Source organism: Polypterus senegalus, chromosome 17, assembly GCF_016835505.1.
Source record: "Polypterus senegalus isolate Bchr_013 chromosome 17, ASM1683550v1, whole genome shotgun sequence".
Taxonomy (NCBI): Eukaryota; Metazoa; Chordata; class Cladistia; order Polypteriformes; family Polypteridae; genus Polypterus; species Polypterus senegalus.
Window position 1 is genome coordinate 35,819,777 of NC_053170.1, and position 25,609 is coordinate 35,845,385.

Below are 25,609 nucleotides of genomic sequence, written 5' to 3' on the forward strand. Positions count from 1 at the left end.
AGCAATGATTAATATTCTTTATACAGTAAAAAAAATCACATTAAACAATATAGAGTTATACTGAAAATGATTCCAGTATTGTTTTTCATTGCGTTAGTGTAATGTTTATACATGAACATGTTTGCTAAGTTTATCTTTAAAGTAATGTAATTTTGTCAAAAAGATAATATAAACAGTTTAAAAGTCTACTTTGTCTTTTTTGCATTGCCTCACATTTAATAATGCATCCAGTATCTTTATATGAAAAAATGACTAATGAATAATTTCTTCCTCTTTGTATTTTTACGGTGCCACAACATGCCTCCAACGTGTAACCCCTAAGGTATTTCATCTGCTAGAATGGATGAGTCTTGCTTATAGGGCACGCTTCAGCAAGCTTAGCATGCTGTTTTGGGTCTGTTATCTAAACTCAAAATGCCTACATGTAGTAACTAAACTTTTACACATTTTTGTAAATATCTTGATGATTGTAAAGTTTATATTTTGGAAATAGTGGTTGAATTTTCCCATTGCGTAGGTAAACCTTTTGTCTAGAGAAAAAGTGAATAAAATTTAATTTCAAACTAAAAAATGAGAAGCACGTTACTTTGGCTGTTGAACCTTTCTCACTTGTCTCTTACTGTGTGTCGAAAATCTGTTGTGAATGTTTTAAAATGTTGTTATTACTTACCTGCCATTTTGCTGTTTGCCTTGATACAAATTTGAATACATCTTCAACTTTCCAGGCACTTTTTTGTTGCTACAGTTTTTCCTCTCTCTCATTGCTGGTTTCTGTCAGCATCTGAATCATGATATTTACTGTACGTTCTCTATTACTGTCTTTATTACATTTATTCACTTGGTTATATTGATTCTTTCTGTTACTGCACACTTTGACAAATGAGAAGCTGTCCACATCACCTCTCTTACACATATTCATTCATTCAACCATTTTCCTAGTACTGAGCGGAATCAAAGGAAAGCTTGAGCCCATCCCAGCAAAATGTTAATGCTCAAGGCAGAAACAATTCCTGGACAGGGCGCCATTGCAGGATGAACACACACACTAGGCCCAATTTAGCAACATCAATCCACCTAACATGCATGTCTTTTTACTGTGGAAGGAAACTGGAGTACCCAGAGGAAACCCACATGGAAATGTGGAGAATATGCAAACTCCATGCGGGAGTGCCCAGGACACGAATCCCAGTCTCATTATTGCAAGGCAACAGTGCAACAATGGTGTGACTGTGCCTCCACTTTGCATATCTCATCAAACACAAATGTGTCTATTTTAGATGTAGATAGAAAAGGTTAATATTCAATTTCTATTGTACTCTCATTGTGTTCTCAAAATGCTCGTCTTATTCATTTCAGTGCTTTTATATTTAATTTATGGTTGTACTCTATACTTCATCATTTAATATGTATATTTATTGCTTTATCTCTGTTTTTGTCAATCAGCTGTATGGCATTTCTTGCTTTACAAGACACAGCTCTCACCTTAGTCTTGGAGAGATTTTAACGGTCCTTGTTTTTGATAGTGTAGTAACCATTTGGCTTTTGACAGCCCCTTTGCCCATTTTCATTATTTGTATTCTTGTTGCCTTCTGTCAACTCTGTTTCATGAAACCTATCTTACTTGTACATATTGGTCTCCTTTGTGACCATCTTTTTATCTTAGTTCCTTAGGTACCCTGACATCTGTCTTAGTGAAGATCCTCGTTTGTTTTCATGTACCTCAGATAGTTTTAATAAGCTTTCCATATGCTTCCCCCACTTGGTGATTCTATTTTCTTTCTAGAATGCTGATGACACTGCAGTGCTTTTCTTTCTTATTTCTTGAATATTGAGTTCTTCATTGTTTCTTGTATGTATTATATTATCTCATATGTTTAACTCATGATTAAATTTAAAAAGCTTATCTTTGCATTTGACACAATGTCAGTTATGTTACTTTTTATATATTTCTTTCCCATTTTTGCTATGGCACTGACCAAGCCTCATAAGGACAAGTCATGGAAAACATTACTTTTATTACATTATCTTTGTGTCTTTGAGCAACTACTCAACATGAGAGGACATTTTGTTTTTTGGATATTTCCTTTGCAATAAATGTCCATTCTAAAAAGCTGATGCTTCAAAACATTAGCTCATTCCTTCTTTCTCTGCAGCCTCTTATTGGGGTTCTGTCGAGGGTGACTGCAATAAACAAGATGCTTACCCTTTGCTCTCAAAGACATGCATGCTGAACCCATGCTTCTTTCATTTTGGTGTTGCCAGAATGGTGAAAAAAAGGAAGTCAGAAAAGTAAATGGGAATGGTGTCAAATAGTTTTATAGGCTTTGATTGCCGGGAAGTTAACCCGTGTTCTTTGTCAGTCCACCCACAGATCCATGCTCTGCTTAAATATTATAATTTGGAACTAGGCCTTAAGCTGTTAATTAAATAATACAGCAAACTAAACAGGTAGGCATCTTGAGTGGCAGTTGCTATCATCTAGGTAACCATTACATGTGCTATATTCTGGCTCAATAAATACTTCAAAACTTTTTTTGCATATCTAGCACTGAATAATATGTATTCACATGTGCCTTCTGTCGGCTACAAGTGTGTGCTTGATTATATCTACTATACATACTTATTGTCACCCTCTGTTATCTTAAAGAGGGAACCGTAAATTGTTGATAAAAATAATTTGAATGTTTGCTATGGTATGGAAATAAATGCTTTTCAAATGGTACTCAGTTCAGTTTCTACAGGGCTGTGTGTATTTAATCCCTGCCTTGTATGAAATTAAATACAATTAACTTTCTCAGTAGCCAGAAATAAATGCAAAAAATTTTTTAGCGTATTGATTTCTGTAATTCTGTAATTTTGAAAACCTATTTGATTGAAACAGATTTATTTTATAGTTTGCTGGCCTAGAAACACAATCTACCAAAGAACGTTTTTTTGCTAGTGACCATATGCTATATTTAAATCCTAAGAGGAATGCTTTTCTTCAGCTATAGTCATGTTGTAGCACTAATAATTACTGGTAAATAAAGATGTATGGCCTAAAATATGATAACATCAGATTTTTTTAACCTGTAAATGTTTGAATGAACTATGGCAAGAATGACTAAATTAACCATCATTAAAAATGTATAAGTATTTAATATACTGTACATATACTATATATACTACAGGTCAAATTTTTTAAAACACCTAAGTTGTTCCAGCAAAAGGGGGCTACTTTAATTAATAAAAAAATTCAATTACATTTTGTACACTTAAATATTCCTTGACATATTTTTTATTTTTATTTGCCATTGTTTATTTGTTCCACGCCAGTGTAATTTTGCCCAAGTAGTATTTCAGTATGGGAGGTATTTTATCCTAAAAAGCAAATGAAAACTAAAATTCTAAAATGAAAATACAATCTCTTTTTTGCAATTTCATATTCAAACTCTGCACGCAACAATGCTGCAAAAATTTAAATTAAAATTAAATACCCCCATTTGCAATTTCTTTTTCAGCCTGAACCACTATGAAGCTGCAAAAGTGAAAAGTAAAATGCAAATAAACACTGGGGCCACCTGCTCACTGAATTTTCATTTTCCATTTTGCATTTTCATTTTCAAGTTCTTAGCATTCACATAGCAAGGGTCAATAGCCAGAGCTTGGCGATTTTCTACAATTTTGTGTCATCCTTATCTGTAGGACCCACTTTGATCGAAAGAAAACTTTTCACTCTGTGTACAGTAATCCCTCGCTATATCGCGCTTTGACTTTCGCGGCTTCACTCTATCGCGGATTTTATATGTAAGCATAACTAAATATATAATTTTTCGCTGCTTTGCGGGTTCTGCGGACAATGGGTCTTTTTACTTCCTGTACATGCTTCCTCAGTTGGTTTGCCTAGTTGATTTCATGCAAGGGACGCTATTGGCGGATGGCTGATAAGCTAACCAATCAGAGCACGCAGTTAAGTTCCTGTGTGCTGAATGCGGTGTTAACCAGGAAGTCTCGTCTTGCTTAATCAGCATCAACGTGTTTCGCTGTGTAAAGAGTTAACTTTTGTGCTGTTTTGTGTTTATCTTTGTGCATAGTCAAGCCCTTCATTATGGCTCCAAAACGATCTGCTCCTGTTACTGCTTCCGGGTCTGTGCCCAAGCGCCAACGGAAGATGTTAACGATTGCCGAAAAGGTAAACGTCTTGGATTTGTTGAAGGAAGGGAAAAGCTACACCGCTGTAGGACGCCATTACAGCATCAATGAGGCCACGATTCTTTTTATTTAAAAAGTAGGAAAGGAATATAAGATTTAGGGCCGCAGTGTCCTTTTAACCAGGGTGCAAAACGAGTTGTAAGTGGATGTAATAAGGCAGTAGTCTGGATGGAATCTGCTTTAGGGATTTGGATTGAAGAAGAATAACGGCGGTGCTACACAGTTGCCTAAAGTGGCTCCTTTAGAAGGGCTGTAACGCTCTCCTTTGTTGTGCAGTAAAATTAAACTCATCATTATCGGACAAGTCATCGTGTCATTGTTGGTGAGTAACCATAATTAATTTTCTACTTATAGTACTTAGTACATGTACGTACGTTTAGTGTCACTGTACACACATTTACTGTATACAATTTTTCTTGCATTGTACATATTTATTGCTGGTGGTCTGTCTATCGTAATGGCTGTAACATATGTGATATCGGAGACACTCGATATCTTTGAAATAATATTTAGGTTTTACTGTATATAAACAGTTTGTTTACATACATAATTTCAATGAATCTTACCTAATATCTAAGAGAATACAAAGGGATTATGCTGTATAACTGTGCAGGGAATATTTATAAACCGTGTGGGAGAGTTTATAAGGGCTTAAAATATATAAAAATAACCATACAAACATATGGTTTCTAATTTGCGGATTTTCATATATCGGCCTTAAGGAGGTTTATGGTCTGGAACGCAACTCCCGCGATCGAGGAGGGATTACTGTATAATTCACATTATTTTGATATTTTCTCCCCTGTACTGCAAGCTTCACAGTGAAATTGTCTCATAAAATCCGAAGACCACACGTAATTATAGTTCTGAAGAAATTATTAACAATTACAATATTTAACATAACAGAAATTATCCTTTATTACATCATAGTTTGTTGAGACTGACACCTGGGCAGCTCCACCACCGCTTCTCCATCTGCTAAGGTCTGGAGGAAAAGTGTGGCAGATCGAGTTGCTACTGACCCCAAGTGAGCTGTGAGAAGCAGGGCTGGTGGTAAAAATTCACAAGCAAAGGACAAGGTAGATCATAGAGGCGTTGTGAAGCAGCGGTGAAGGGAGAGCCTCAAAGCTGAGATCCAGACCTGGAACACGGTTTGCAAAACAGCAAAGAAAACGGTATATCTGCATCTCCACACCAGGAGGTTCGCCTGCTTGCCTATAGCCTATATATTGCCTGCTCAATCAGTGTTGAACACACCTGCTGTGCCGAACAACAGCACAGCACTTAAGATCCCAGTTATGCTACCTGCCAGTGCAGCACGCAACATCCCTGCTGCACAATATGACAACACAGCACGCCCAAACCCTGCGGGTGTGCCCTCAACACCGGCTGCATGACCGACGTGGGAAGGAAGACCACCCAGACATTTCAAGGAGTTTGTGCACTGCTGTGAGGAGCTGGAAGTGGCCGCTGGGGACAGCGACTTTGAAGGGAGGGTTATGCAAGTGTAATAAATGTAAATTATGACATAATAAAGTCTAATTTCTGCCATGTTAAATATTGTAATTAAATTGAACATTAATTACTTCAGAACAACAATTATTCGTTGCCCTTGGATTTTGTAAGATGGTTTCACTGTGAAGCTTGCAGTACGAGGGTGAAATGATCAAAATCATGTGAATTAAACCGTCGAAGTGAGAAATATTCTTTCAATTGAAGTGGCTCTACAGCTACAAAGGACAAGGACTGGTGGGAAATCGAGGTACAAAGCCCTGCCCATTGACCCGCACTATTTGCATGTTGAGATCTTGAAAATGGAAATCCGTTTTACTTTTCATTTTTGCAGCTTCATTGCGGTTCAGTCTGAAAATTAAATTGCATTTGAGGGTATTTCATTTTAATTTTCATTTTTGTATGCAGACTTTGAAAATAAAATTGCAAAAGAGAGATTGCATTTTCATTTTATAATTTTAATTTTAATTTTCTTTTTTGCAAAAAATACCCCCATATTTCAGAGGATATGGTAACACAGTCTGTTCCAACTCTGCTTTGACCGACAGGGGATTGTTTAAGTAATCAACAGAAGATGGGACACCTGTGCAAATTGTTTGCTTCAACTTGCAATAGTTAAGTTAATTTAATCGCTGCAGTACATCTGCAGATTGTAGCCTATTAGTTGTTCCCTGAAGAAGAGCCATTTCAAATATTCTGAAATATCCTTTTTTCAGTTTTTGCCAGCTTGATCTTTAAATGTAAACATCTGGCAGTTTACTGCTTATTTTTTCACCATTTTAAGTGATTCATTGCATTTCAACTGATTAAATTTGATGTAAAACGGAGGTGTTCTAAAACGTTTAATTTTACACTACTGGTCACATTTTAAGTTTATTTTTTGACTTTATGTTCTCAGGATACAGGGACTTTTTCAGATTTCTTCATGTGTAGCACCGTAAAGTGCCACACTGAAGGTTGCACAGGGTCAGTGATAAGCACTTGGTCATTATGGGTCAGGTGCTTAACTCCGAGTTTATAGTTAGCTATAAAAATCTCAGACAAATAAAACAGGCATGTTAAGTGACACATTTAGCTGGAGGTTGAGATCTGAAAAATAACCATTTGCTATTTTGCCATATTTCCTGCCATAACTGAACGAAAGAGGGAATATCAAGTTATATTTTGGGGCTTTCCATGCAGTTTCTGAAGAATTACAGTGTATATAATAACACATAAATCATTTCCTCATCAGGTTGTTAATTTCATAATTAGTTTTAAAAAATCTGTTACTGTGGTAAGAACTGCTACATTATATTTCTAAAGCTAAACACTGTTAGCTGAAGTACACAAAATTAAGTTATTCAATTACACCAAAATAAGGTTTTACTGTGCTAAAGAATTGCATTTCTCTGCCCCCTACTGGATAAAACTTTTTTCTGTTTTTTTGTTTGTATAGTACTGTATATTTGACAATGTAGTGCTCCTAAAGAAAGGAAGTATTTTAATTTGAAGGTGTTTTTGCTGAAAATTCCAGGTATTCATTTTTTTCATTTGTCTGTTTATCCTAGATCCTAGATAAGGTCAGTAGGTGCCACCTGAGCCCAATTCAGCAGCGGTGGAAGTACTGACCATTTATCACTTGTTGCACATATCCTCCACCATCCATTTCAGAGGAATAAAATTTCTTGGTTTATTTTGGTATGGTGAAACAGAAAAGCAATGGGTGTATATGTATGTGTGTATGCATGTATATATGTATTTATTTATTTTTGGAAAATGATAACTTCAATCCGTAGATTTAGTCAAAGGTTATACAGAGGTTAGAAAAGGGGGAACAGACACATCATTTTCGTAATAATTGCTTCAGTATTTAAATATAATTGGGACTTCTGCCATAAGCCTGCAATGACACAGAATACAGGTGTTGGTATTACAAGTTTTGTAATTACTCATGAAAAGTAATAACCTAGGAAAATGGAAAAATATCTGGATTCATTTTTTTACAGTTTCCCATCAGCAATAGTCTTAAGTTTTCGCTCTTTTATACTTTGTCATCGCCTTAACCAACAGTTTTCTAATAAAATTTACTGTCAGTTTAAAAAAGAAACAAAGAGTAAAAGAAATACATCCTTAACACTCCCCCTTTTTGCTGGTAACATATATATGAAGCCACAATGATGATACAGAGTGTTTTGTTTTTTTTTGTTTTTTTTTTTAACCAATGTGCTGGAATATTTTTTTATTTAGTAAAATGTGATACAGTATGGAATGCCATTCTGGCCTTTGTCATTCACTGAGAATTACAATGTGAAACCACAATGTGAAATCAAAAGGCTTTTGGTGCTTTGTACCCTTCAAAGGGGTTAGAGAAAAGAAAAAAATTCACTCACATAAACATGGGCACTGAAGGACTGAAATCACCTTCACTTTACACTTTATTTGGGATTTTTCTTCTAGAAGCTGCTTAGAAAAAACAGTTACGAAGATTAAATGATTTAGACTGCTTGCATGAAATATGTTATTTTTATGACTGAGATATGTTGGATGCTTATACAGTATTTAGTATAAGCCATTGCAAAATTAAGATTTTCAAATGCAGCTATGTGGAATAAACAAGAAAAAAAAAGTTTCACTTTTATTTACTGATACTATGGAAACCGTATGCCATCTAAAAAGCACATGTTGATGACACAAATGAATGTCTCATAAAAACCTATCACAGAATTCCACTTGGAGACCCGCTGGGAGTTAAATGAGAAAAAACTTAATGAACTTGGGTTAGTAACTGAAAAAGGAGAGAGTTGAATTATATTCACTTTCTAAGTTAGTTGGTGTGCATACATTTAGAGTGTTTATGTATAATCCATTATGTGAACATCCCCACTCTAAGTTTATCTTTTGCATATATGTAAAATTGAGAGAGTGTACTGTATATCAGGTGCTGATGGGTTGTAACTGCACTGTAATTTGATGACTTCAGGGTAAGTGATTTGTGTAGAGTGATGAGTACTGACCTTGCAGCTTAATTGTTTCAGGACTAAATGTTATGTTATTATACAGTACCAATCAGTTCACCTGACAATCTGTCATTGATCTAAAGGTGAAAATTCACATGAACAGACTAGAACTTGAGTCACTGACACAAGAATATGTTATATAAGGTGTATATATATATATAATATGTGTGTGTGTATATATATATATATATATATATATATATATATATATATATATATATATATATATATATATGTATATATATATATATATGTGTATATGTATATATGTATATGTATATATGTATATTAACAAATTAATATATATACAGTGGAACCTCGGTTTGTGAGCAAAATTCGTTCCGGAAACGTGCTCGCAATCCAAAGCACTCGTATATCAAAGTGAATTTCCCCATAAGAAATAATGGAAACTCGGATGATTTGTTCCACAACCCAAAACTATTCATATAAAAATGATTAATACAAAATATAAAGTAAAAATACATAAAACAAATTAACCTGCACTTCACCTTTAAAAAGAATCATGGCTGGTGTGAGTGAGTTTCTAAACTCTTGTGGGATTCCACCCAACAGGACGACACGCGGAAGAGTGTCCCAAAGCAATCGCAGTCTCCCAGCGCTTTAGCAGTTCGCCGTATAAGCACATCCAAAAAGATCGCAGGCATGCTATAAGCGCCTGCCATCAATGGGTGATACAAGGAACATTATAAAGATCCCGTTACAATAAATAATAGCGCTGTTGCTGTTTCAAGCTGAATAAAGCTGGTGTTGTCAAAGGACTGAGACTCAGCTTTATGTTTTGGGGCGCAAGATGGGCACTCGCACTTCACAGCACACACGTGTGCACACGCGCACACACACACATAGTCACAATGCTGTAGTAAACAGTATACGCTCGTACGGATGTTGACTATATGAGTGAGGCACACAGACTCAGACGGAGAATAGGAGACGATTGCCCTCGAGGAGAGAGAGAGACGGACGGACGGGCGCGAGAGAGCGAGAGAGCGGAACCATCAGCTCAGTTGTGATCACATGACGCTCAGCAGACAAAGTGTATCCATACTACTCGTATTGCAAGACATCGATCGTTTATCAAGTCAAAATTTATTTAAAAATTTAGCTCGTCTTGTAAAACATTCGTAAACCAAGTTACTCGTAAACCGAGGTTCCACTGTATATCTATACTAATTAAAGGCAAAGCCCTCACTGACTCACTGACTGGCTCACTCACTCACTCACTCATCACTAATTCTCCAACTTCCCGTGTAGGTAGCAGGCTGAAATTTGGCAGGCTTATTCCTTGCAGCTTACTTACAAAAGTTGGCCAGGTTTCATTTCAAAATTCTACGTGTAATGGACATAACCGCCCACGTAATTGAGTGCCTGCCCATATAAGGTAAATATTCGCGGGTCAAGGACTGTGCTTAGCATATTCATAAGTAAAAATATCTGAATCACAAACTGATGTTAATTATATTTTGTCCATGAATACTTATTAAATAATTACAAATAGTCTGTCCGCTTCCTTTCATAGCTTTTCCGATGGTTGTGCTGCTCCCAGGCATGTATTTTCGTATTAAAGCATTTAACCAATCACATTTCAGCCATCATTTGTTGCCAGGCAGAGAAGCCTTCACAATCCATTGTGCAGGCACTCTAACACAGAATAAATGTCGATTAACCTGTTGCTTCAACCAATCAGATTTTGAGTTGGTGTCAGTAGGGTCCTCTAGCAGGCGTATAGCAACGTCACTGTATTCAGACCCATTGATTGGATAGAAGCCGATATGCGGAACTCTACGAGGCCACTGAACGCACCGCAAGTGCTCATAGTGTCCTCGCACGCATTACGGCCAACTCCATGGCAGGATTCTGGACAATATTATTTGCCAGACACAGACCAGATTTCAAGACCACGAAAACCTGATGTTTGTCACGCTTCTCGAGCCCCAGAAGTTTTGGGAATACAAGAAAAATTTCACGCATGCAGTCTTCTCCAGTTTAACACAAGAGCCACAGAGTGGTTTTTGATCTGTCTCGGCTAAAAACAGAACTGACTGTAATGTATGCCATGGATAATTTTGCAGGAAAATCTCCCACTGATCTCCATGACTTCCTTCATCAGAAAAATCTGAATGAGAGCATGGAGTAGCTGTTCACATTGGTATATTTGGCGGTGATTATTCCCATGTACACTGCTTCTGTCGAGCGGACATTTTCAGCCTAAAGCGAATTAAAACTTATGCCAGAAATACGACAGGGCAGGTTCGACTTTCAGCATTAGCTTCGATAGCGATAGAAAGGCACTTTTTGATGGAACTGAAGCGCACATATAATCTGTACGACAGAGTAATTGAATTGTTTTTGAGGAAAGAGAGGAGGATGGATTTTGTTTACAAATAATCCGAATTTTTGGTGACTAAAATGTTGCGATTTTCCTAAATAATATTGCAAGTTTATGAGTTATTATTGATGTTTTTTATGCGTGTCACGGCTGTGGCTGCAGTAGAAAGGAACTTGCTCACCTCTGGTTTATCTATTCAATAAAGGCATTTATTGTGGCTACAGGAGTTATCATATATATATATCCCGATCTACATACTGTCAAATAAACGAACCACACGCCGTGGTGCAACGCAAAAGCCTTCGCCTGTAGCGCTGATGTCCAAGGTTCGATTCCGGAGAGGGGGAGCAGTGAGTGTGTACGCCTGATGAGCCCATAATTAGGGTGAAACACGTGCCGCATACTCTTTGCATTATTTGACAGTAAAACTATTTATAAATATATTTAGCCTTCAACCTACATGGGAATTTGGAGAATTATTGACGTTGAAAAGTTCAATATGGCGGCTGACAGTGGTGTCATACCACCGATATAAGTAAGTACAGTAATCCCTCGCTATATCGAACTTCGACTTTCGGCTTCACTCTATCGCGGATTTTAAATGTAAGCACATCTAAATATATATCACTTTCTGCGGACAATGGGTCTTTTAATTTAGGTTACATGCTTCCTCAGTTTGATTGCCCAGTTGATTTCATACAAGGGATGCTATTGGCGGTTGGCTTAGAAGCTACCCAATCAGAGCATGTATTACATATTAACTAAAACTCCTCAATGATATAAGGTATGCTTCCCGTGTGGTACTTGGGATTGTTTGCTTCTCTCTATCTTTCTCACTCTCTCTGCCTGACAGAGGTGGTGTGAGCAGAGGGGCTGTTTGCACAGAGGACACGGACGCTCCTCTACAAAATGCCGCTTTATCGTGGTGCTTCTGTATACTTAAAAGCACGTATTGATTTTTTGATTGTTTGCTTTTCTTTGTGAGCTCTCTCTGACATTCTCTGCTCCTGACGGCGCTCCTTTATGACGGCGCTTCTTTGAAGATAAGATATGTTTGCTTTCTTTTAATTGTGAGAAAGAACTGTCATCTCTGTCTTGTAATGGAGCACAGTTTAAACGTTTGACTAAAGGGTGTTATTTCATGTCTAGAGGGCTCTAATAATGTTAATGGGGTGGGAGAGTTTATAAGGGCTTAATATATAAAAATAACCATACAAACATATGGTTTCTACTTCGCGGATTTTCACCTATCGCGGGGGGGTCTGGAACGCAACTCCAGCAAACGAGGAGGGATTACTGTATATATATGATATATATAAATGTCGATTAACCTGTATTAACCTCATATTTAATAATTATATATTATTATATATATATTAATATATAATAATATATATATAATAATATATAATAATATATTATATTAATATATAATATATAATAATATATATATTATATAATTATATAATATATAATAATATATATATTATTATATATATATATATTAATATTTCTGCGTTAACCTCATATTTTTTCATACTATATATATATATATATATATATATCTTTAAATTTCTATGGTGAAGAAAAATGTATGCAATGATGACTAAAAAGATTACAATATGCAAGCTTTTGAGGCAACTCAGGCCCCTTCTTCAGGCAAGATGTAATCTAATGTAAATCCATCTATACAGTATATAGATAGATGTAGATTACATCTTGCCTGATGAAGGGGCCTGAGTTGCCTCGAAAGCTTGCATATTGTAATCTTTTTAGTCATCATTGCATACATTTTTCTTCACCATAGAAATTTAAAGACTAAATTCAACCTACATTCCTACCAAAGATATTTCTGTCGACTAAATAGAACCTACTTATATCCAAATAGAACTTGAAAAGATATATTTTTTTCTGAATCTGATCGCGCATTTTAGACCGACTTGAAGTGCACTACATTGAGCTCGCCTGCTATTGTGCTCTCGCCTTCCTGCCTCGATAAGTCACTGTCGATTCGCTCTTACTTTTTTACCGTTCTTTTAAACATGGCTAGTCGCGAAAAAATTAGAAAATGGAAGGAGGATTACACTGAGTATGGCTTTACCAAAAAAATTTTGATGGCGAATAAAGTATCCATTATTCATAAAGCTTCAATTGGTGATTTGTTTTTCTGCGTTAACCTCATATTTTTTCATATTTCTACTGAAACCAAGGGGTTACGAAATCGGGATCATCCATCACAGGGGGTGCGAGTGTAAAATGAATCGGGAAGCGCCGATATATATGTATGTGTGTGTATATCTATACTAATAAAAGGCAAAGCCCTCACTCACTCACTCACTGACTCATCACTATTTCTCCAACTTCCCATATAGGTAGAAGGCTGAAATTTGGCAGGCTCATTCCTTACAGCTTACTTACAAAAGTTGGGCAGGTTTCATTTCGAAATTCTACGCGTAATGGTCATAACTAGAAGCTATTTTTCTCCATTTACTGTAATGGAGTTGAGCTCGAATGTCGTGGGGGGCGGAGTTTCGTGTGACATCATCACGCCTCCCACATAATCACGCAGTACCTAGAAAACCAGGAAGAGCTCCAAAAACCGCTGAAGAAAACATACATTATATAATTAAGAAGGCAGCGAAACAATTAGAAGCGGAGCGAGTGACATATAAAACCATATTCAGTGGCTCACGTGAACTGACGCAGTGCGCAGACAATAAGCAACAGTTCCAAAGAGTGCTGAACAAAAACCGAATTACACTGCTACGCTGAAATAGACAAACCACATGCCGTGACGCAATAGTAGAGGCTTCGCCTCTAGCGCCGGTGTCCGAGGTTCGATTCCTGAGAGGGGATGCACTGAGTATGCACGCGCGCTTTACGATTCATTTTAGCCTCACATCCCCTTGGTTTGAGACGTATGAAAAAATATGCGGTTAACGCAGAAAGACAGATCACCAATTGAAGCTTTATGAATAATGGATACTTTATTCGCGATCAATGATTGTTTTGGTAAAGCCATACTCAGTGTATTCATTAGATGAACGGTAAAAAAGTAAGAGCGAGGGGAGGGTAACTTATTGAGGCACGCAGGCAAAACCACAATAGCACGCGGGCTCGATGTACTGTAGTGCGCGTCAACTCGATCTGAATTGCGCGATCACATTTGAAAAAATATATCTTTTCAAGTTCTATTTAGTCCATATGTGTCAAACTCAAGGCCCACAGGCCACATCCGCCCGGTGTAATTATATCCGCCCGAGATCATTTTATGTATTATTGTTATTAATGGCCCGGGGATATGAAACGCAGGTAACACAATAAACTACAGATCCCATAATGCAGCGCTTCAGCTGCCTTGCCAACACTTACGCGTTAATCAAGTCTAGCTTATGATGCTGCAAGTTATTGAAGCTAGCCCACACGATGCCGAGAGAAAAGGTGATTCTGAACATAGAGCCTTTAAAACCGATGGGAGGCTGAGTATATGTTTACTGACATTGCCGGTAAACCCGTGTGTCTCATTTGTGGAGCTAATGTGGCTGTAATTACAGAATTTAATCTAAGACGGCACTATGAGACAAAACATCAAGATAACCTGAAAGACCTGAATGCAATGCACAAGATACAGAAAGCAGAAGAGTTAAAGAAGAATCTGACACTTCAGCAGACGTTTTTACCGTGCAAAATCACAAAGTGATTTCAAGTGAAGCTACTTTTATGGGAGACACAAATGCACCAGTGCAACTTGCCCCACTTTCCCTGTTGCCAAGTAATGTTGAACCAAGTCGGCACTACGGTGTTCCCAAATACGCACTTTGCTGATAAACTGAGCGCACTGAGTTCGCACGGTGCTTTGGTGACTTTGAAGAACAAAAAAAGAATTTTGAGTTGTTTCGCAACCCATTTGCCGTCGATGTGGAAACTGCACCTGTGCAGATTCAGATGGAGGTGATTGAGCTGCAGTGTAATGGCACACTGAAGGCAAAGTACGATACTGCAGGCCCGCACAGTTTATTCACTCCATTCCGCAAAATGCTCCAGCTCCGTCTACATGCGGCTCGAACCTTGTGCATGTTTGGTACCACATATCTGTGTGAGAAGCTCTTCTCAGTCATGAAGACTAACAAAACAGCACACAGGAGTCGCCTCACTGATGAGCACCTGCAGTCCATCCTGAGAATCTCCACAACACAGAACCTCACACCAAACATAAACGAACTTGTTGCCAAAAAGATGCCAGGCGTCCAGCGCTGATAAAATGACATACAGTATTAGCAAAGACAACTGAATGATTTGATTTGTTATTGCTGAAAAGAACACATTTTATTTATATTTCCAGGTTTTGTTATGCACCATGTTCATATTTGAATTTGTATAATTTTGACAGGATATATTTTTATGGAGAGCAAAATCTTTTGGGATATTTAAAATTTAAGTTTATTTTTATATAAAATTACATAAGAGTAAAGAAATTTGAATGTTTGTTCTTTTAACGTTTACTTTATTTCTAACTTGTATAATTTAGACAGGATATATTTTTATGGAGAGCAAAATATTATAAGTTATTTAAGGTTTGAGTTGATTTATTCGAATAATATTCTGTCGACTAAATAAAAATTCCTTCTATTTAAAATTTAAATAGAACTTGAACAGAAACAATAGTTCATAATATCCACGCAGACTTGCACGTAAGAGCGGGAGTCATCCGTTTTAACAAACAGCGTATTGCACTGATCTGAAATAGCCTGCCCATTTAATTATTTAGGAATGGATAAATACATTAAGATTTTGTACAAATAATGTTTTTAATTTTTCTTTCTTCATGGATTCTGGCACCCCCAGCAACAGTTGCTCGCACCCCAAAGACTGTATGTATGTATGTAAGTGTGTGTGTGTGTGTGTGTGTGTGTGTGTGTATATATATATATATATATATATATATATATATATATATATATATATATATATATACACACACAGTTGTGTGAAAAACTATTTGCCCCCTTCCTGATTTCTTATTCTTTTGCATGTTTGTCACACAAAATGTTTCTTATCATCAAACACATTTAACCATTAGTCAAATATACCACAAGTAAACACAAAATGCAGTTTTTAAATGATGGTTTTTATTATTTAGGGAGAAAAAAAATCCAAGCCTACATGGCTCTGTGTGAAAAAGTAATTGCCCCCTGACCCTAATAACTGGTTGGGCCACCCTTAGCAGCAATAACTGCAATCAAGCGTTTGCGATAACTTGCAATGAGTCTTTTACGGCGCTCTGGAGGAATTTTGGCCCACTCATCTTTGCAGAATTGTTGTAATTCAGCTTTATTTGAGGGTTTTCTAGCATGAACCGCCTTTTTAAGGTCATGCCATAGCATCTCAATTGGATTCAGGTCAGGACTTTGACTAGGCCACTCCAAAGTCTTTATTTTGTTTTTCTTCAGCCATTCAGAGATGGATTTGCTTGTTTGTTTTTTTGTCATTGTCCTGTTGCAGCACCCAAGATCGCTTCAGCTTGAGTTGACGAACAGATGGCCGGACATTCTCCTTCAGGATTTTTTGGTAGACAGTAGAATTCATGGTTCCATCTATCACAGCAAGCCTTCCAGGTCCTGAAGCAGCAAAACAACCCCAGACCATCACACTACCACCACCATATTTTACTGTTGATATGATATTTTTTTTTCTGAAATGCTGTGTTCCTTTTACGCCAGATGTAACGGGACATTTGCCTTCCAAAAAGTTCATCTTTTGTCTCATCAGTCCACAAAGTATTTTCCCCAAAGTCTTGGCGATCATTGAGATGTTTCTTAGCAAAATTGAGACGAGCCCTAATGTTCTTTTTGCTTAACAGTGGTTTGCGTCTTGGAAATCTGCCATGCAGGACGTTTTTGCCCAGTCTCTTTCTTATGGTGGAGTCGTGAACACTGACCTTAATTGAGACAAGTGAGGCCTGCAGTTCTTTAGACGTTGTCCTGGTGTCTTTTGTGACCTCTCGGATGAGTCATCTCTGCGCTCTTGGGGTAATTTTGGTTGGCCGGCCACTCCTGGGAAGGTTCACCACTGTTCGATGTTTTTGCCATTTGTGGATAATGGCTCTCACTGTGGTTCGCTGGAGCCCCAAAGCTTTAGAAATGGCTGTATAACATTACCAGACTGATAGATCTCAATTACTTCTGTTCTCATTTGTTCCTGAATTTCTTTGGATCTTGGCATGATGTCTAGTTTTTGAGGTGCTTTTGGTCTACTTCTCTGTGTCAGGCAGCTCCTATTTAAGTGATTTCTTGATTAAAACAGGTGTGGCAGTAATCAGGCCTGGGGGTGGCTACGGAAATTGAACTCAGGTGTGATACACCACAGTTAGGTAATTGTTTAACAAGGGGGCAATTACTTTTTCACACAGTGCCATGTAGGTTTGGATTTTTTTTCTCCCTAAATAATAAAACCATCATTTAAAAACTGCATTTTGTGTTTACTTGTGTTATATTTGACTAATGGTTAAATGTGTTTGATGATCAGAAACATTTTGTGTGAGAAACATGCAAAAGAATAAGAAATCAGGAAGGGGGCAAATAGTTTTTCACACCACTGTACATATGTATGTATATATATGTTTATATATATGTGTGTGTGTGTGTATATGTATATATGTAGATATGTATGTATATATATGTTTATATGTGTGTGTGTGTGTGTGTATATGTAGATATGTATGTATATATATGTTTATATATGTGTGTGTGTATGTGTATATATGTAAGACAGCAACACTCATCACTCACAACAGTGACAAAACAATTACATTGACAATCATGTTACGTTATTTTCAAAATGTTTCCTTTTCTTTTTCATTGCTTCTTTAGCACACTACTTCTCCATTGCGAAGCACGATTATTTTGCTAGTATACAGTATATATATATATATATATATATATATATATATATATATATATATATATATATATATATATATATATATATATATATATATATATATGACAGCAACCAGTCATAACAGTGACAAAACAATTACATTGACAATCATGTTACGTTATTTTCGAAATGTTTCCCTGTCGTTTTCATTACTTCTTTAACACACTACTTCTCCGCTGCAAAGCGCAGGTATTTTGCTAGTGTATGGGTATGGGTATGTGTGTATATACTGTATATATATATATATATATATATATATATATATATATATATATATATATATATATATATATATATATATAGTATGAGAATTTTCTGTGTTACATCATAATTATATAGTTATGTGGATGGTAATTACAAAAAGTAATATCTGCAGTAATATGCAAAGCTTTCCAGGGTGCTGCATAATGGATGTAGTAAAAACAGAAGGTCATATTGCATTTATTCATTAGCAAGCAGCTTAATTAAAACCATAAGTAAATTATGTTACTGTTACACTCCTCATTTTAGTGTGTTAATTACTGTTTTTCAGATCACAGGTAAAACGTGTAGACTTTAAGGGGAATTTTGCACTCCAAACCCCAGACACATCAGCCCTCAACTCAAACTCTGTTCCAGAAAGATTATTTTATTAGAGCACAGTAGCTTTATATAAGTGAACAGCATTTCTCAACGATGCCCTCACACAAATCCTTCTGTTTCCTTTAATTTCTCTATTCATAACTCCACTTTTATTGACTGAAGTAGAGGGGCCCTATTTCAAGTTGGACCCTGGGGTTTATCTGGTACATCAAAGCTATTTTTAGATGGCACCTCTAAATGACAGAAGAGCCACCGTCAGGTAGATCACTTTGGCAGCACCCACAGACCCCAATAGGGAGCGTTCATTGCAGCTGAGCAGCTCTTCGGGCATATGAATGGATGCTTTACTGTATTGATGCTGCCATCCAGTGTACTGGGGGAACTTTTGGAACTTCGAGGTAGGATCCCTCTGTCCTTCCATTGTATTGACTTCCTGACTGGAAAAGAATGCAAGAAACATCCCAGCCATGATACCCATCCAACCGTGCTGTCCATCACACACACTGCTATCTCATAATATGGAAAGTGATCCTCTCATCTTTTTACCTTATTTTCACCATTTTCACATTGTTTGAGTATGACATGTAAATCTTTTTATGAGCTCAAAAGTATGCAGTAACTTTAAAGAAAAAGCAGCTGAGTTTCATATTCATATTTGGGTCAGATCTGTGGTGACAATAACCGATAAGTTGTGAGAAGTTAAAGATTTAGAAGAATATCATTAGAGAAATCTTTATTTTGGTGGGATGGGACTTTAGCTAAACTCATTATAGGAAGAGGAAGTAACAACCACAGCACTTGAAAACATCTCTTTTCTGTTTATCTTATAATTTTTATAGTGTAGAGAATTTATCCAAAAGTCAGTGTGCTGGTCATTTTATTTTTACTTTTTAAAAAAAATAAAATAATGCTTGAGGTGGTCACCTTAATATAAAAGGTCAAACAGTTATTTATATATAAAAAGTTACCCTGTTCCTGTTTTTAACATTTTATGTCACAATTCTCTGTAAAGCTGAGTATGGGGAATTTTTTTTGATATTCATTTACACACATAAGTCTAAGCAATAAATGTAGGAGTGCACAACTCATTTGTGGACATCCCATAAATTACAAGTCAACTTTTGTTTTATTGAATAACTGAAATAAGCATTTATACTATATATCCTAGTGTAGCTGAGAGAGTTTGCTTTGGCAGTTTTGCATGCCTGGCATGATACATTGGCATGTTTTAAAGATACTATATATATTGTAAATTTGTCCAACATTTCACTAACCTCATCATGGCCAGTTAAGCACTTTGCATCATTGATGCCCTTTGACCTGAGAAACCTGTAAGTGATTTTAAATACATAAGCAGAAGCAAGGTTTTTGTCCTTTTATTAATTGACAGCATTTCTACGCACCCAAGTGCGCTCCATAATTAGTGTCTCAGTGAAAAAAGGTTTATTTTTACATGTGTTTATCCACAGAAAGCCACATGACTTTGCCACTTAAATAAAAAAAAGGTTTTACCTAATATTATAATTATGTGTATGTTTCTGCGTTTGATTCTATGTGCAATAGTATTATGCTTATTTATAATTGTCTCAGCCCTCCAAAGATATAATGATTTTCATTTCCAAGAATAGAAAGTTTTCTTAACATCATGTTTGTTTGAAACAGCAGACTTTTTGCCATTTCATTTAGTAAAACTTGAGTATTGTTATTCAAAGTTGTTGAGGTATATCCAGAGGTCAGATATTTTTCCTTCTCTCATACATCTTTGTAATATACGTCCAACAGCACACAGTGGAAATATTAGAGATTCTCCAGTCAAATCACCCATAATCACTCGATTTGGGCTCACTTGCTTTTTTCTGTCCTACTTGGTCCTGTGTTTTCTCCCATTTGCTCACTTTACCTTTCTTGATAGAATACAATATACTTTCTAAAAGCATTGATTATTGGGAGGGCACTGTAAACAACAAAATGGTTATGACAATCTCAAATTATGTTCCACATTAAAGACAACAGCATAATTTTGAAGCAGTCACTAATCAAGAGACTTTTTAAAATATAGAAGTGTTTAATATATTAGTATGTAGCACCATTAACATTGTCTATAAAGATTTAACTTCTAGTTAACAGTTGTTATACACTCCTTTAACTTACATTTGCAGAAAAACACCAGTATGAAGATCCCCTGCATGCAGGAAAAATGTCACGTAAGAGCTTTAATTTTAGGGTAAGGATTGGTTTTAAGGACTGAAGCAGATGTGGACATTCACTGTGGCTTGATATTGCAATGCTGCCATCACCCTTCCTCTGGACAGTTGCTGACCAGCACCCATCAACCCCCAAGGCTGCAGTTGTAATTAACCTCTACAGAATTTATTTTTATCTACAGCAATGCATTTCCTAGAAGTTGGTAAATGAAGTGACCTAAATGTGATTTTCTTAACAATTAAATTTCTTAAAGTGTGGATTAATTTACATCAAGCCTTTTAACCATTGAACTGCAACCACATGATATTAGTTGTTCTTCAGTCTAATGGAGTTAATTGCATGTCGAACACATGAGCACAACAACAAAAAAAAAAATCAAATACTTTTATATTTAGGTAAGGATGCATGAAGTATTAAAGTAGAAATGTACTGTGATGTGCCTTGTGAACAGAAAGGAAAAAATGAAACAAGCACATTTCTTGATCAAGTAACACTAATGGTAGAACACTATGACACAGTGTTACAATTTAATCAGCACGGAATTTTTTCGGCCTCAGAGTCTAGTGATAACTAGACTCAGAGTCAGTGTTGTTTATTGGTCAACGCTGCAGCTTAGTTGCAACACACTTTGTACAGTTTCCTCTTTTTTAATAAATAATCTAAAAAATCCCACCTGCTTTACAGGACTGTTCGATCTAAATTTAAAAAAGCAATACCGGTTGTAATAAATCTAATACTGTATTGAAAAATTCTGTTTCATGATTTCAGCCTAATTTTTCCTGCTGGGTGAAGGCTTAAAGATTCCTTTGGTCGCTGACAGAGGAACAGTTGTGGCACTCTTCTGACTAAGCAGTGACTAAACTGTGGTTTTGCTAGGAAATAGCATGTTTCCCTCCCCTTCTTGTCTCAACAAACAGCAGTCATTGAAATACTGTAGTGGTGAGCAGCACTTACTACACTGCATCCCTCTAACAGCAAGCATATCATCTACCATAGTTGCTCTTTTTCTGTGCCATTGTGTTGGAGGGCGTGCAAGGTGTTTTTTGTTTTTATTCTAAACCTTGCAAAAGTGATGACGCTGTTTGTAAAGTTGCATATGATATGGGAGGTTACATCTGGAACCTGCTGAGATGTGGAGGCTCCTGTTTCGGACAAAACATCGTATCCAAGAGGCAAGTCCTCTATTAATTTTAACAGTCTATCCTATAAAAGCTGCAGTTAATATCTAGGGTTTTAAATATCTAAAGAAAAATTACTATAGTGTTTATTTAAAGCAGCATGTTCTGCATAAGCAACATAATGTAGGTAAAATAATCTTTTACCATGTTTGCTTATATCCCCACTTGTTAAGACTACACTGTTAAAATGAGTTTATATTTTGTTCATTTGTGAATATATATCAATGTATCATGTGAAGGAAAGGGTGGATCCAGAATAAACAGCCACCAACTGTCATTTACCCTGGGTCCTTTCCTGCCTAGCAGTACATGTTGCTAAAATAGGCTGTGGTACCCAGCTGACCTTAACTGGTGTAAATATGCTAAGAAAATGTAGGGCTGGGATTAAATAGGATTTCAAGAGGCAGAAATTAAAGCTATAAACAACAAATTAGTTGTGTTTATTTTTCACTGAGTTTCATGTCTAGCTTTGTTGCTTTTTCTTAAGGAGAAAAATTACTTATTGTTAAGGAGTAATTATTGTCTCTTAGTAAGTAAGCATGATAATTGTCTCTTAATGCAAGCTAAAGTGTAATCAGTATGCCCTACCACTCCTACACACACATTAATACATCTTTACCAAAGGATTAGGTTAAAATTTAGCAGTTATCTGTGCACACAAGTCTTTGTTTGAGGGAGTATGTACTGTATAAGCATGAAATACGAGATATGGCTTGTGTCACATTGAATAGTTATATGTAACTGTCCCCCCAGCCATTGGACCATACTCTTATTCGATGTTAATTAATGTTGATTTATTTTGTTTTTCTTATTGTGTCTTTTATTTTTCTATTCTTTTATTATGTAAAGCACTTTGAGCTACTGTTTGTATGAAAATGTGCTATATAAATAAATGTTTGTTGTTGTTGTAGTAAATACTGTATGAAGTCTCTGAAATAGCCTGGCCGACAAGAGTAGAACCAGCAGTGACCAACAGTAATACCAGTAATTTTTCCAGTCAAGAAGTGAACATTGCATGGTTATAGCAGTCTTAAGATATAATGTACTGTGAGACATCATCTGTCTTATAAAAAGTAAAGCAAATGCACATACACATATATAAAAAACATACTTTAGAAGCTTACCATATGCAGAAAGCATATGAGAAAGAGACTAGCAGAAAAAGGCCCTGCACAGTTTAGCATCACAAGGGCTTTGAGAGAGCAGTAAAGCCTTTTATATGTGTTGTACATCCAGGAATGGCTCAATGTAGTGGACCTAACATGATGGGGAGAAAAAGAGAGACTGAAACAGGGAGGTATCTTTGGGGTGGTAATCCCTTCCGGCAACTAAATGACACACAGTCCCAAGTATGGGACAATGCTGTCCTTCAAATACTCAGCTAGGGTGCTGCCTTGGAGATGTACAGTAGCTATTTGAGCCAACAGGTATATGTTCTAGTTCTGTGTCTACAGAGTGAAAGGAAGGCCTTCCCTGACTCTGAAAGTGGTTTTGGGGTTTGGTCAAAAATGTCCCCAGGAGGTAATTTATTGACTCCACTGTACTAGAAGCCACTTTGTTGCATACCCAGGAGAACAATTGGCAAACACTCAGCTGGTAGAATGAAGAGAGGCCAGTGTTAAGAAAGGAGTGTATTTTGGCACTGGTATGATACGTAAGTGGACAGGCCAGCACATTTAAGAGTTAGGGTTTACTGGGTATGGCCCAAGATGGGTTTTAATATTTGTTTTTTGCTACTTTGCATACTTGCTTCTGTGCAATTCTTTGTCTTTATTTGCTTTTTGTTGTTGTGGGTATGTAGAGCTTCCACAAGGATCTCCTGTAACCATTTTATATCAAAAAACAATTATGTGAGATAAGCAAATTTTTAGTCCAAAATGTTGCACTCCGAGTTATCCCCTCAATTTGCATTTTAAGAGAGTTGTAACATTACAAATCATACAAGAGATTGGGTAACTGTCTCAAAATATCAGCTGTACTAATCAATAGACTGATGTTACACTTTGTTATAGTTTTCAATAACCTTTTATCATGTGATGGTTCTGCACCAACTTTTTAACTTTATTTCTTACACTGTCATGATAACATTTTCTGGCTGCTTCTCACCTGTTACACTAATATCTCTATTTCTGTGTAAAAACCATTCACTTTCTTAGCCTTCCTCTTGGGCTACCACTTCCTGCTTGTTAAGGAGGACACATGACACAGCAGCTTTAAACAGATACCATCTTAATAAGTGAAAATGGCTTCCTAATAACTAGACAATATAAGTCCAAGTATGTATTTTAAAGAGGAATGTGCGATTAGTAACTGTTTAGATCTTGGAAGTATCCTGTATCACACAGTTGCCTTTGTAATTGTAATTCATTAATGCATGTTCTGAATAATTACTTTTGGAGCATTTGCATAATTGGCTGATAAATGACGACTCTGAAGAAGTCATCAACTAAGTTGAAAAAGACCTCCAACATAAGCAATATTTAAAACCTAAATCCAGAATGGGTTTGAAAATCCTGAAAGCTTTTTACAGGGCTGTATATGTACTGCTAAAGGAATGTTTCTTCATACTTAATAGTACTGTATATACCATAATGAAAATTATCATCTAAAGGCATCTCATTTCTTTAACATAAATAAGACTGAACACTGCTAAGGGACAATTAGATTCCAATTACATATTTAAAATATGCATGAAATGTGTGTGTTTATCTAAGGTAACTTACAGTGATGCACAACTACACGTAAGAAACTAAGAATATTTTAAAACTAGGAAACACCAGGGCCTCCTGTCCACAAAGAAAGGTGGTTCATGCGCATCTTTTTCTTGCTCAGTTTCATGGAGTTCTTCTCAAATGTGCTTTTTAAAGTCATACCATGCACTCTTTGCTGTAAGGTAATAGGCCACAGTTTTAGTGAGTTGCTCTATGGCTCTGTATTGATTTTGGTATATGTGGCAGTGTCCTGCCATCTTATTGTTTCTCTTTTGTTGTTAATGAAATGGCTCATACTTTTGGCTTGAAGCAGAGCTGAGGTCACATAACTTGTTTTTGTATGGCATGATGGTTTGGATGACTTTGTATTGCAATCAGAGTGTTTGACTTTCGGTTATGATGAAAACGACCAGTCTGCTGTAAAGACCCGAGCAGACATTAGTTTGTGCAAGCAGTTGTCCATGTTTGTTACATTTCCATTATGTATCCTGCAGTTGATGTATGTCTGATTGGCTTGTGCGATGTGCTTCACTCTCAGCAGGTGTTCTTTTCCTGTAAGTTATGGCACATACCCACACCGTGGTTTGCAAGAAAAAAGACCCGAGGCACAATTATATGGCATATCACACCATGAGCTCATTAATCGAGGCCAGATCAAGGTTCTAGGCCCAGTGGTGTGTGAGTTTTTGTGTGATAGATAGACAGCCCTTAGCATTTTATATATGTAGATTTCAGAATTTAATCAACCTCTCAAAGCATGTACGTCACAGTCACTCAACTAAAACCATTTGAATTTATTTTTATATTCTTCCTCTAAACTTGCTAACATTTTTAGCATTTCTTATATTTCTGGATAAATGAGTTAAATTCAAGTGTCTGTCTTAAATGGTATAATAGTATGATTGTGCCATTTGTAAAGTAGAAATCTACAAAGATGACTATAAA

At 36.4% G+C, this 25,609-nt stretch overlaps 1 protein-coding gene across 3 annotated transcripts in view; it reads left to right on the forward strand.

The window, feature by feature from the left end:
• Positions 1-25,609, forward strand: part of LOC120517953 (ribosomal protein S6 kinase 2 alpha) — a 191,876-nt gene that overhangs the window by 92,808 nt on the left and 73,459 nt on the right. Inside the window, exon 1 of one of the 3 annotated variants that reach the window (XM_039740492.1) lies at positions 21,750-21,947. The exons of the other annotated variants lie outside the window; for them this stretch is intronic. Coding sequence (XP_039596426.1) covers positions 21,906-21,947 — 42 coding nt within the window. The 5' untranslated portion in view covers positions 21,750-21,905. Of the gene's footprint in view, positions 1-21,749; positions 21,948-25,609 lie in introns of those variants that run through there. 3 annotated transcript variants of the gene reach the window in all.